Source organism: Xyrauchen texanus, chromosome 40 (assembly GCF_025860055.1).
Source record: "Xyrauchen texanus isolate HMW12.3.18 chromosome 40, RBS_HiC_50CHRs, whole genome shotgun sequence".
Classification (NCBI taxonomy): domain Eukaryota; kingdom Metazoa; phylum Chordata; class Actinopteri; order Cypriniformes; family Catostomidae; genus Xyrauchen; species Xyrauchen texanus.
Window position 1 is genome coordinate 20,202,273 of NC_068315.1, and position 11,721 is coordinate 20,213,993.

The following is an 11,721-nucleotide window of genomic DNA, read 5'->3' on the forward strand; positions in this document are numbered from 1 at the left end:
GAGCAGACAGAACAACAAATGGAATAATGTAGTTTGTTTTACTCACAAAGCTTTCTAATTGTGTCTGCAGCTATTATCAATTACAATATCTAGAATATTCAGTGTGCTTGCTTCTGTATTACAGTTTTCAGGTATCCTATTTAAAGAAATGTTCCTAGATCAATACAGTTAAACTCAGTTGTCTGCATTGTTGTATAATGTTGATTATTTTGGCTTCAATAAACAAGGTATGAGTCAATAATGATTTATTTTTCTGGTAATCAACATTATGCCACAAATGCTGTCAATCAAGCTAAACTTTTATTTAATCTGGACCATTTCTTTAAGACATCTGTTCAGTCTCTTAGAGGAAATCTTTTATATAACTGGGTATTTAAAAAGTTCCTTCTGGGAATGTAATTCTGATACTGCTTACTGTTCAAACCCACCACCCTAACCTGAGGACAACAGATACATTTTCAGAGGGTAATTGTTGGCTATATGACATGACTTTGACAGCCATTATGAATGTATATGTTTTAATGACTGAAATGCAGACTGTACCTGTTGCAATTGCTTCTATTTTATTTTATTTTTTGCTGGATTTTGTGCCAATGATGTCTTAAAATGCAGCCTCCAGAGGACGCCCAATGTATTCCCATGCTGCCATGTTACACATCCCTTATATTCTAGCTTATTTGCTTCACATATAATATTTGAATAGTATATTAAATATTTTGTGACTCCAATCACCAATGTTTTAAATAATAGAATGCATATAAACCAGAGTGCATGACTAGACTGCATTGCCAATTAACACCACTAGAACACATGAGAACAGAAGCATTAAAAATGGGTGCCGTTAGAAACATTTATTGAAACACATCCAGGCTTAAAAGCAAAAGGTCAAACAAAAACTTTCCAGTATGGAATACCATTAACTTAAGAACATAATAAAGAAGATGACAATGTAAATTTACTGAAAAAATCTGAATATAAACTTGAAAATATAAAACTGAAACCACAGTATTATTTAATTCAAATCTTTTAAATACATACAGTAACTGACTTTCTTAAATCAAACTATTTAATATTTGATTGATGCAGTCTCACAAAGGGGAACAAGGGACAATAAAAAGAGTATACAATGAACCCAGGTTAATATGTTTTTCTCAGTCACTAGAGGTTACAGTTTTTCATCATGTCAGTACCCTTAACAGAACCATGTAAAAATAAGATAGAACTTATTAACAATAGAACTTATAAATAAACAGTTATTTAATGTGTAATTATCATGCAAGTTACCGTTACCATTCGTTTATTTTACAATGAACACTCTCACACGCCTTTTGGACTCTACCACCATCTACCAGACATGCTCTTTCAGGGAACAGACGCGAAGTGGTTGCCAGAGCAGCTTTACGGGTGTAGGTCGTGCAGCGACTGAGAATCTCTTGGGTATGCGGTCTGGGTGGTACACTAGGGCATGTGGCTGCTTTAATAGGGTCACTAGTTTCTGAGGTGGTGGGGCTGGACTGGCCACTGGAAATACCACTTTCGTTGCCATCTGGCTCTTTACCATGATGTCTCATGCCCTCTTCTCCATCTGAGCTGGACATGCTTGTGCTCATAGAGTCAGTGTCCGAGGAACTGAAGCTAAAGTTGATTGAATCATTGTGGAAGCTGTTCTTGAGGCTGTCAGACACCTCATCCTCTTCATCCTCTGGAGCACTGTACTGACTCCTGGGCTCTGACATTACTTCCAGAGAGTGGGATTTATGGAAATTATTAATTATGTATTGTGGGTTGACCTGAGGCTCAGTGGAGTTTGCATCCTGCTTGAAGGAGTTGCTGGCAGACAGGTTGATAGTGCTGCTGTTAAGTTTTCTCTGGAGATTTTGAAAGCCAAAGTTGAGGCTGCAGTATGGCGTTAGGAACATGGAGGGCACATAGCCTGCCTTATTGTTATATCTGCAGAGAGCATACATGCCTTAAGATTAAGTTCTGTATGAGGCTCAGATATGATTCATGCAATTTTGAGAGCAATCATTTTTATGTTTATGGAAACGTCAAAATATAATATGAAATGCATGAATAACGTGCATACTGCTAGTCATGATCACAAAATAAATTCTGGGGATCAGTCTTGTATCACCTTGAATGGGGTTTGTTGACTGGTTGACTGTACATTATCCTGCTTATTACATGGCTACTTGCCAAATAAATAAAAAAGAACATGAAATATGAACTGGAGTTGACATTATTGTATTATGTGCGACAGCCACGGCCCTTGCATTTTAAGTCTAGGCCGTCGGTGTGATTCATGCCATTACGAAAACACAGTTTCACAATTAATAAGATCATACATTACGTGGCAGTCAACTAATAATATCAATTGACATTTTAAAAACACATCTACACACGAAAGCCAGAACCAAGGAGGTCTAATACCAAGAAAAAGCTCTCTAATAATATTTGCAATTTAAATTTTGCTTGCAATAAATGTTGTTTTGTCAGGGTACACGGTTACTTTTCAAAACTTGATCCGACACTGAATGCCCAAGCAGCCTAATTTACACTTAGAAAACTCCTGATGTTGCTACAACAATGCAAAAATCCCTTAAAAATTAGCTTGAAGTGAAAATCAGTCCTCCTTTCCTGTTTAATTAATCCATCACAAGATCAAGCAGAACATCTCAGGTTTTTAAATTCATAAAAATTGCTTTCTCAATGTCGATAGCGTCAGCGATAACAGCCGACTCATCAGCAAGATCTTGCACTCTTCGCTTTCAAATTACGTACATCACTTAAAGCGTGATTGCGTCACTCAAGACCAGCTAGAAGGCCTGGACTGGGATATATCCTAAAGACCACACCCACCAAGAACAAATAAATCAATCTGATTGGCTGATGAATCTGACAATCTGACTTTAGAAGCCAATTCACATGAACTGTTGAGGGACTCTGTGGAAATTCTGAAGGCCTGATGGGATGGAGCTCAGGTGCTGCTTAGGCTAAGGAGCGAGGATTCAGGCATGCGATTTGTGAAACAGTTGTTACGCTTTGCTTGTAAGCATCAAGGAATAAATTCTGATTGGATAAACTTTTAGTTTTTTGCTATTCGTTTGTAGATTAATAAAGAGTGGAATGTGATTGAAAATACATGACAAGGTCAATGGAATGAAAGGATGAAAAAATATTTAATTATTAGGCATGATACGTCAGCAGAGAAGGCTTTGCTGGCATTGAGAAATCACCACTTATGTGAGAAGAAAGAGGCCCAAGAGAGATATGAGAGACATGAAACTTGCATAGTTGGAAATCTATTGCCGGGAACAACAGTTTTAGTGGCAATTCTAACAAATATTTGACCCCCAGACTGCTGCACTTGATCAGAGTGTGTCAGGTGTCAAGAGCCAATATTTCCAATATTTATGTAAACGTATATATTTTTCCTCTTTGTTTGCACTTCTCACATACAACATAAAGTTGCTATATGTAAGATTGACAACAAGTGTTTAAAGTGGGTACTGCAGTCCAAAATAAATATATTAGAGAGTTGTTTGCCCTGCCCGAGAATCAAAGCTCATGCAGGTTGCCAAAATGTTGACATGCAAATTAGCCAACTCAGCGTCCGTTTTAAAGGATTTCTGGGCTTTAAGCTGTCTCCATCTTCCAAAGGCATCTCCAATATTTATCCTTGTTTTAATAAGCCTCTGGTCATTTTGGTTTTTAGATGGATGGTGGGGATTTTAAAGTCGGGTGGAATCTGTTATCTCCGATCCGCTGGCTTCCATGGCTGCAGCACGCAGTGTTGATTGCCTGAAAACTTGTTCAAATCTGGCAACCAGGCAGTGTTGAAATACTGTTGGTGAGTGGGCAGTGGGCGGGATCACACAGGTCAAAACATAAACAGAAATTCCTGCCCTGAATGGAAACTTCAATGTAGAATATACTGGCAGTAGCATTGTTATCAGAGAAGCCAGTATTTCAACTTTGCATGTTTCCTTATTCTCTAATGATATATTATGTTAATTTTATGATTTAGTACAGTAAAAATATTACATATAGCACCTTTAATGATTATCTGCTTCTTAAAGCTTTATTTTGTAATTTCTATTTCTTTGGAGCTTGCAGAAATAAGTTTAATTACCAGGAGTGCTGCACTGCTACATGCAGTTTTGTGCATTTGTTAAATACATTTTGGCTTGTCTATTATTTTAAATCCTTCATACAGGAAAACATTTCCTTTTTGAAATGGGGCCTCCCACACACTTACGGTCTATAAATACATCAACCTTATACATTCATATCATTCCTTGAATGTCAGGGCAACCTGGGTAAACAACTTTAATTACCTGACAAGCCACCAGCCATTCAAAGACTTTTGTAACACCTCCACAACAGCGCCAATGCTCAGGGACAGCTCGTCCTCTTTTTTGGATGTGTAACCTCTTGTGGCACAGTACAGAGGCACTGGGAGTGAAAAAATCCTCAGTTAGCAAGGCTTCTTTGTAGATTCATTGAAACTGTAATTTTATGTAACAGTTGCCTCTTACTTTCAACAGTAGCTGAGTTTATCTCATCCTCATCTTCTTCCTCATCACATAGACCCAAGTAGGGAGCAGGAAACCAAGCTAGACGTTTATCCTCATTCTCAACGAGCCACCAACCTGTTCACGTAACACCCACATTAAAATATTACCTAACAATGGCAAGAATAGACTCCAAGGAACTGCACTATAAATATTTTGACTTCTGTCTTTACAGTTCATTTCCTTACGTGAGAAGAAACATACCTGCTTGGTCTTTGATGAGCACATCCAGTCTTTCATCCACAGCTACCTTAAAGGGTTTATTCTTTGTATCCTTAGTCTCATATGGAGCCACACATCGATATGTCTTGGATACAAAAGGGTGGGTCACATTGCCAATGTTCAGACATTTATTTGCCATATCAGGTCCTCGCATGACAGTGGGGGTGTTGTCAAATTGTAGAATCATCAAACTGCAAACAGTCAGAGAGACACAAATGTTACCTTTGTAACTCTGTATAATTGGCATTTAACTAAATCATGGCCATTCTGAAACAAAATGTAGCAAAAAGAGCTACATATGTTTTTTTGGCGAAATGCAGTGTCCTACACAGTCTGGCTAATGAAGTGATCAACAAACCTATTTTGGGTAAACTCTGGCTGAAGCTCTTGCTCATTTGGCAGCAAGAACTGAATGACCTCAGAGGAATGTGATACAGCAGTGTCACACCTCAACAGACTGGAACAGTACTTCTCCAAACCACTCAGATGATGCACAGACTTGACCAGACCCTTCAGCGGAAAGGTTATCTTTGTGTTTCGGGCTGCAGACAGCATACATCTCATTTGAATAACAGAACTAATGAAAGTGTTCATCTTTTTATATCACTTAATTGGAGAGGTGCAATTGTTACCTTTAAAGGGACAGTTCACCCAATCTCATAATTTAATCACCCTCATGCTATCCCAGATGTGTTTGACTTTCTTTCTTCTGCAGAACACAATTTAAGGTTTTTAGAAGAATATCTGAGCCCTGTTGGTCCAAACAATGCAAGTGAATGGTGACCAGAATTTAGAAGGTCCAAAATTACATAAAGCAGGCATAAAAGTAATCCATATGACTCCAGTGGTTAAATAAAATCAATATTTGAGTATGTTTATACTATCAGTCTCCATCTTTGATCAGCCTCAACCAGTAGGTGGCTGAATTTGAAAGTTAAAGTGTAGATTCACAGTTTAAAAAGGACTTAAATATTGATCTTTTCTCACCCACATCTATAATTTTCCTTAAAGACATGGATTTAAGCACTGGAGTCTTATGGATTACTTTTATGCTGTCTTTCGGGCTTTCAAAGTTCTAGTCACCATTCACTTGCATCGTATAGAACTAGAGAGCTGAAATATTATTTTAAAAATCTTTGTGTTTTGCAGAAGAAAGAAAGTCAAACACATCAGGGATGGCATGAGGGTGAGTAAATGACAAGAGCACTTTCATTTTTGGGTGAAGTATCCCTTTAAGAATGAATTTCTACTTATCCTGACCCTCACTAATTATATTTGTAGGTCAATACTATGTTCTATAATACATTTTTACTTGAACTTGAATGCATTTTTACTTCAATCATTTTTAATACATTTTGATGTTGCACATCAATTAAATATTTTTTATTTATTTTTATTTAATTTTTTTTACAGTGTATGTGGATATGTGAACATACCTCCAAAATGGGGGAGCACTCTATACTCTTTGCCTGTTTTTTCCGCAAGAAATTTCTTTTTCAACTGCCCCTGTTGAAGAAAAGTGTATTAAGTGATGAGGTTTACTTTCTAGTTCGTTACTATTCGTGCCGAGTCCAAGTTGTAAAACCTACATGAAGCCTCTTAAAGTCCTGGAGTGATCTGTACACTATCACCTCGCTCTTGTCAGACCATAACACGGATGTCATGTACATCTGCAAAAAACAAACAAGCAATTAATCATTGAACCTGAATTACAAACTATGACTAAGAAGCGATATAGTCTTTAAATGTTCTTCCCAACGGTTGTTCTACGAATACATCCTTTTCTGCTGATTCCTTACTTTGCTCTTCTCTTTCCTCATCACGCCGATAAGACGGATATCGACAGGGAAGCGCGGATCACTCATACTGTAGCTTACACAGCTACTGTAGCTGAAGCGGCTTCTGAAGAAAGAGAGAACAAGAATGAATCGCTCGTTCCTTGTTCTTGCTGAGCATCCTCATTATTTATACCTGTAGCCAATAGGCGGACCTCTGCGTGTTGTTTATCTCACGTGAGCGTTTAAAAGATGTAGGGCTATGCTATAAAATGCGGGTGCGTGCACGTGCGCATGTAGACATTGTGACATAGTTGAAGTTTCTGTAAAATGTTATATGTCCTCTTGTTCTATTTATGGAACAATTCATATTTATGGTGTTTAAATGTCAGTTAGTTAGTTATCTATCTATCTATCTATCTATCTATCTATCTGTCTATCTGTCTATCTGTCTGTCTGTCTGTCCGTCTCTCTCTCTCTCTCTCTCTCTCTCTCTCTCTCTCTCTCTGGCTTATTTCTCTGCATTTTCCTGCAGCAGTAGCCTATCAATATAAAACATCAACGATCTTTGATTTCATGTCATTAGGGATTGGTTATAGATTTTTTGCCTATTTGCTATATCAGGACCAGCATTGCAGAAAGCTTTGGGAGCCAACAAGATAAAAACGGGACCTTTCCCGTAGGACAATAATTACTTTTCATCAAAATAACCAATGTGAGCAGTCCATTCATAGCTGTCATTCTTGAGTAATTTCTTGGTGATGCACTGAAGGTTTTGTGGGGGTGGACAATCTAAGTGGGGCTCACAGGTGTGTCTTCAAACTGAGGGTGGTGAGAGCGCAGACAGCTAGAACAATGATCTGAAGCTGATGGCGTCACACTAGTCTGTGAAGCACTGCCAAGTCTCCTCCATAGAATCCTGCACAAGGTCATCAGCAGTACAGTTTGTCAAGCCTCAAGCATGACAACATCATAACCTGAGAAAGGACCCCAACTGCACGTTTTGGCCATCCGGGTTAAGCCACTAAACACGTGCTTTTCATGTGCATGGGGCAGTCCGAGAGAAAATATGTACACATGGACTTGCTGACTTGCCAGGTGCAGTAATGAACAGGATGATGACCCCTAGGAAAACACCGTGGAAATCCCATGGAAGAGGTTAATGGAGGCCCAAATATTTATAAAGTACTACTGTTCTTCTTTACCTTACAAAGCTACAACCTCTAAGTTTTTTATGTCATGATAAAGTTTCCTGCGATTAAATTACTGCAAGATGCACCAATAACACTTAAATGATGCTAGCGATATATTTGTTTCTGCCAATGTCAAATATCAGTATGACAACAAACATATCGTTAGTTCATCAATATCAGCATTTCCTTTGAATCTTTTTTAGATTGAGTCGTTTCCGGTTCTGAATGCTGTAAATTCATTTCAATCCTCAGAAGAGACACATCACTGAATTCAAACCATGCTGAATACTGTATGTTCAAGACATTTGCTAAAAATACTATAAAATTAAAACATTTTCAAGCTTGTTCCTCTGCCAGTAATGGCTAAGTATATGTGCTTGTTGTACTAGAATTGAAAGAGTGTTGCACTTGTATGTCTTGTCTAAATGTCTAAATCAGAAGCCTGTTTTAGAGAATTGAAGCTGATTGATAGACAGCTAGCAACACTGATTGACTACGTTGGAGACTTTTTCACTTTTTCATTAGATGGCCCAGGAATTTAGCATGAATAACCCTGGTCATTAATAGTAGTGCAATGTTTCCTTTTTTATGCAAGTTTTAGAGATGTCAGATGTGTTTCTATTTTGTTCAGTTGCTTGTTTATCGTCAAGAATACCATTGTTTAGAAATTCACTGAAACAACATTTCCCTATGGGGATAAAAAAGACTACTTATTTTGTGACTTGTATTGGACAAATAATTGTAATCCTGTCATATAGTTCTGTTGGTGTCTTTAAATCCATATAAAATATTACTCACTACCAAACAAAATACCATGTATACATATGCATACATTATGCAATATTATGGCATGAGTAAACTGAACAATAAAATTAGCTCCACAAGGGCATTGAAATTAAATGCCTTATCATTATTTGATTAAAAGCAATAAAAATACTTTCAGCTCCATTATTTTTCTATGCTTTAGAAGTGATACCATTTTTAATAGCAAAATGCCCATATTTCAGTGATGCAGTCATAAAGTTACTCACAAAGTAGTCTATGTAATCTAGGAAAATTAGGATTATTACTGTTGTTATTATTTTGCCTCTTACACTTTTTAAGAAGCATCATTTGGAATAAAAAAGGGTAAGCATCACATGACAATAGAGAAGGTTCACAATGACGAGAACTAGCTCTTTTGCAAATAAAACAAAAATTCCCATAGATTTATTACAGTAAATGATGAATGCTTTGGCAGGGATATACTGTAAATGAAAGTGATGCAGGAAGAGCTCAGTTAAATACAATCTATTGTACTTCTCATACAAGGAAAATAGTCAACTATTTTTTCTGTTACTGGAAGAGCTTTGTCTGTGTCCAAGAAATTGGCTAATATTTCTTTATGGCTTGTTATTCAAAGAACCACCTTGATACACCTATGTAAACATAGGTTTATCAGAATGAGCCTTCTGTTCTTTTCTTTTCTTTTCTTTTTAACATCCTGTATTGTACTTCGTGCACATGACTAATAAAAATGCACAGATCTTTTAGCCTATAGTTCCATTAAGAAAAAAATATATATATATATATATATATATATATATATATATATATATATATATATATATATATATATGCATTTCAAATTCATGACAAAATTGAACTTGAACTGACTTGAGTAATTTTTTACAAAAATATAAATAAAATATATATAATATCCTATAATAGGTTTTATTATTTAAATTTTGTAAAAAAAAAATTACTTAATTTTCACTTTTTTATGAAATTTAAATCCGTAATATGCATAAATGTGTTTTATCTTAAAAATAGGCCAACATAGTATTCGATTAGTTTGTGCCTAGAAGGTATGCCTCAATCGGTCAAGGTCTCGCGACAGTCACATTTGCTGCTACTAAGTTGAAGGTTAGGTTTGGGCATATGGATAAAGTTAGAGTTACGATTAGGTTTAGAAGTAGGGTTTCAGTGGGACTCCAAATAAGCATGAACGTCATGATGAACGTGTATGAACGTAGCATGCAACTTTCAGGAGAGTTTTTGCAGAACTAGGGTTCCCTTCTAGACATGACCGTCCATTACCTGAACTGGGTGTGTCAAATAAGGGAGTCATGCTAAATGTGCAGTGCTGCTGGAGAATTCAGGAACAGTGTGAAAACAATCAAATATCATTATTAAATATATACGTTCTGACATATTTCAGAGAATTAGTAACTGCATAGCTGTGTCTTACATTCAGATATTTTGTATGGGTTTAATGGCAAAAAAGACAATCTGGTACATCTTGAGAAGTTTAACCTGAACCTCGATAACACATTGCAGTAATTTCTTTGTCCTTATGTTTGTATAATGAACACTCATTTTAGAGCATTTCCTGAATAATAAATCAAGAAAAATTCACAGGTCAACATTTCTTTAGAATCAACATCCTCAAGAGTGCTGAAACTAATAACAAAGCACAATGAAGATGGGATAACAGACATGAGTAGGCCTGATTAAATGAAAACAAAAGTTAATAAATAGATTCTGAAAGAGAATGGGGACATTTTGTTAATATGATGATGAGACATGACATTTGCATGCAAGCAGGACTTTTCACATTCATCACTGTTAAGTAACAAGGATGTGTTAGAGTTGGTATCCATGGTAAATAAATGTTTCCAAAATCATGTTGCAGACTAGATGCACAAAAGGCCATTGTCCAGAGTTATCCAGTTGCTCTTTCTCGGCACATGTCAAGGGGCAGTGTTGATAATGATATGCATAATGACATGTTAGAACGTGACTCACATCTGGCACAGGTATGAACCACTTCCAATAGCTTTTGTACAGTGGTGATTCATAGCCTGTGCTACCTCTCTTTTATTACTTAAATGCTTTTTGCATTTATCAAACACTATCTATAAAGTTGTTATTGTTTTCATAATTAAATGCATTTAGAGCAGCTGTTGTAAAATGACAAAACATGAATTACTGCCCATGGGCATGAAGTAATTAATGAATGTTGTTTCAGATAAGGTTAGCAATAGTTAAAAGCCTTTTCCGGGTTCAGCAAATGATACACTTTGCATGTAATACAAAAGTCTTCAGAGTCATAAATCCTTGTGAATGCGAGAGGAGACGATGGCTAACAAGTTTTGTGATTTGACATGACTTGTTGAACTATCTTGTGGTCATCTATGTGGCTTGCTTACAAGCAATTAAGAGTAGCATTTAGAGTAAATGATGAGAGAATTTTCATTTTTGGGTGAACTATCCCTATAATGTTCAACACATCACACACACACACACACACACACACACACACACACACACACACACACACACACACACACACTGTTGTGTTTCCATGTTTTATGGGGACTTTCCATAGACATAATGGGTTTTATACTGTACAAACTTTATATTCTATCCCCTAAACTTAACCCTACCCCTAAACCTAACCCTCACAGAAAACATTCTGCATTTTTACATTTTCAAAAAACATAATTTAGTATGATTTATAAGCTGTTTTCCTCATGGGGACCGACAAAATGTCCCCACAAGGTCAAAAATTTCAGGTTTTACTATCCTTATGGGGACATTTGGTCCCCACAAAGTGATAAATACACGCTCACACACACACACACACACACACACACACACACACACACAAACACACACACAGTATGGCACAGTGATTAACAAGGAAAATTAAAAATGACACTTTATGTCAAAAAGGTTGTAGACCCCTGCTGTACATCACTTAAAGTATGTAAATACAGTAATATAGCACCATATGTTATTATGGGCATACAACACAACATATGTTATTCAATATGTAACAGGGGTCTCTGCTCAGTCTCTCTACCCACTAAGGGGTCCTTGCCCTGAAAAAGTTTTAAGACCTCCTGCAAACTAGATGTTTGTTCATGATTTCTCAGGTTTATATGAACAGTGTATTAAAAAATATGTAGTCAA

General features: G+C 36.6%; 1 protein-coding gene across 1 annotated transcript; it reads right to left on the reverse strand.

Annotated features, from left to right (window-relative positions):
* Nucleotides 1–841: 841 nt before the first annotated feature.
* Nucleotides 842–6,723, reverse strand: noxo1b (NADPH oxidase organizer 1b). Its single transcript, XM_052113124.1, has 8 exons — nt 6,596–6,723; nt 6,386–6,466; nt 6,233–6,302; nt 5,155–5,338; nt 4,779–4,987; nt 4,539–4,652; nt 4,338–4,455; nt 842–1,950 (listed from the first exon to the last, which is right to left on the reverse strand). The coding sequence occupies exons 1-8, from the start codon at nt 6,659–6,661 to the stop codon at nt 1,287–1,289; spliced, it is 1,506 nt and encodes a 501-aa protein (XP_051969084.1). The 5' UTR covers nt 6,662–6,723; the 3' UTR covers nt 842–1,286.
* Nucleotides 6,724–11,721: the final 4,998 nt, after the last annotated feature.

What these genes read in the sequence shown, in the direction of transcription:
- noxo1b (XM_052113124.1), bottom strand. Translation starts at nt 6,661, where the DNA reads ATGAGTGATCCGCGCTTCCCTGTCGATATCCGTCTTATCGGCGTGATG. An exon ending in TGAGGAAAGAGAAGAGCAAA is followed by an intron (nt 6,467 to 6,595) that starts GTAAGGAATCAG and finishes TGTTTTTTGCAG; the next exon opens with ATGTACATGACATCCGTGTT. An exon ending in AATGGCTGGTGGCTTGTCAG is followed by an intron (nt 1,951 to 4,337) that starts GTAATTAAAGTT and finishes TGCTCTCTGCAG; the next exon opens with ATATAACAATAAGGCAGGCT.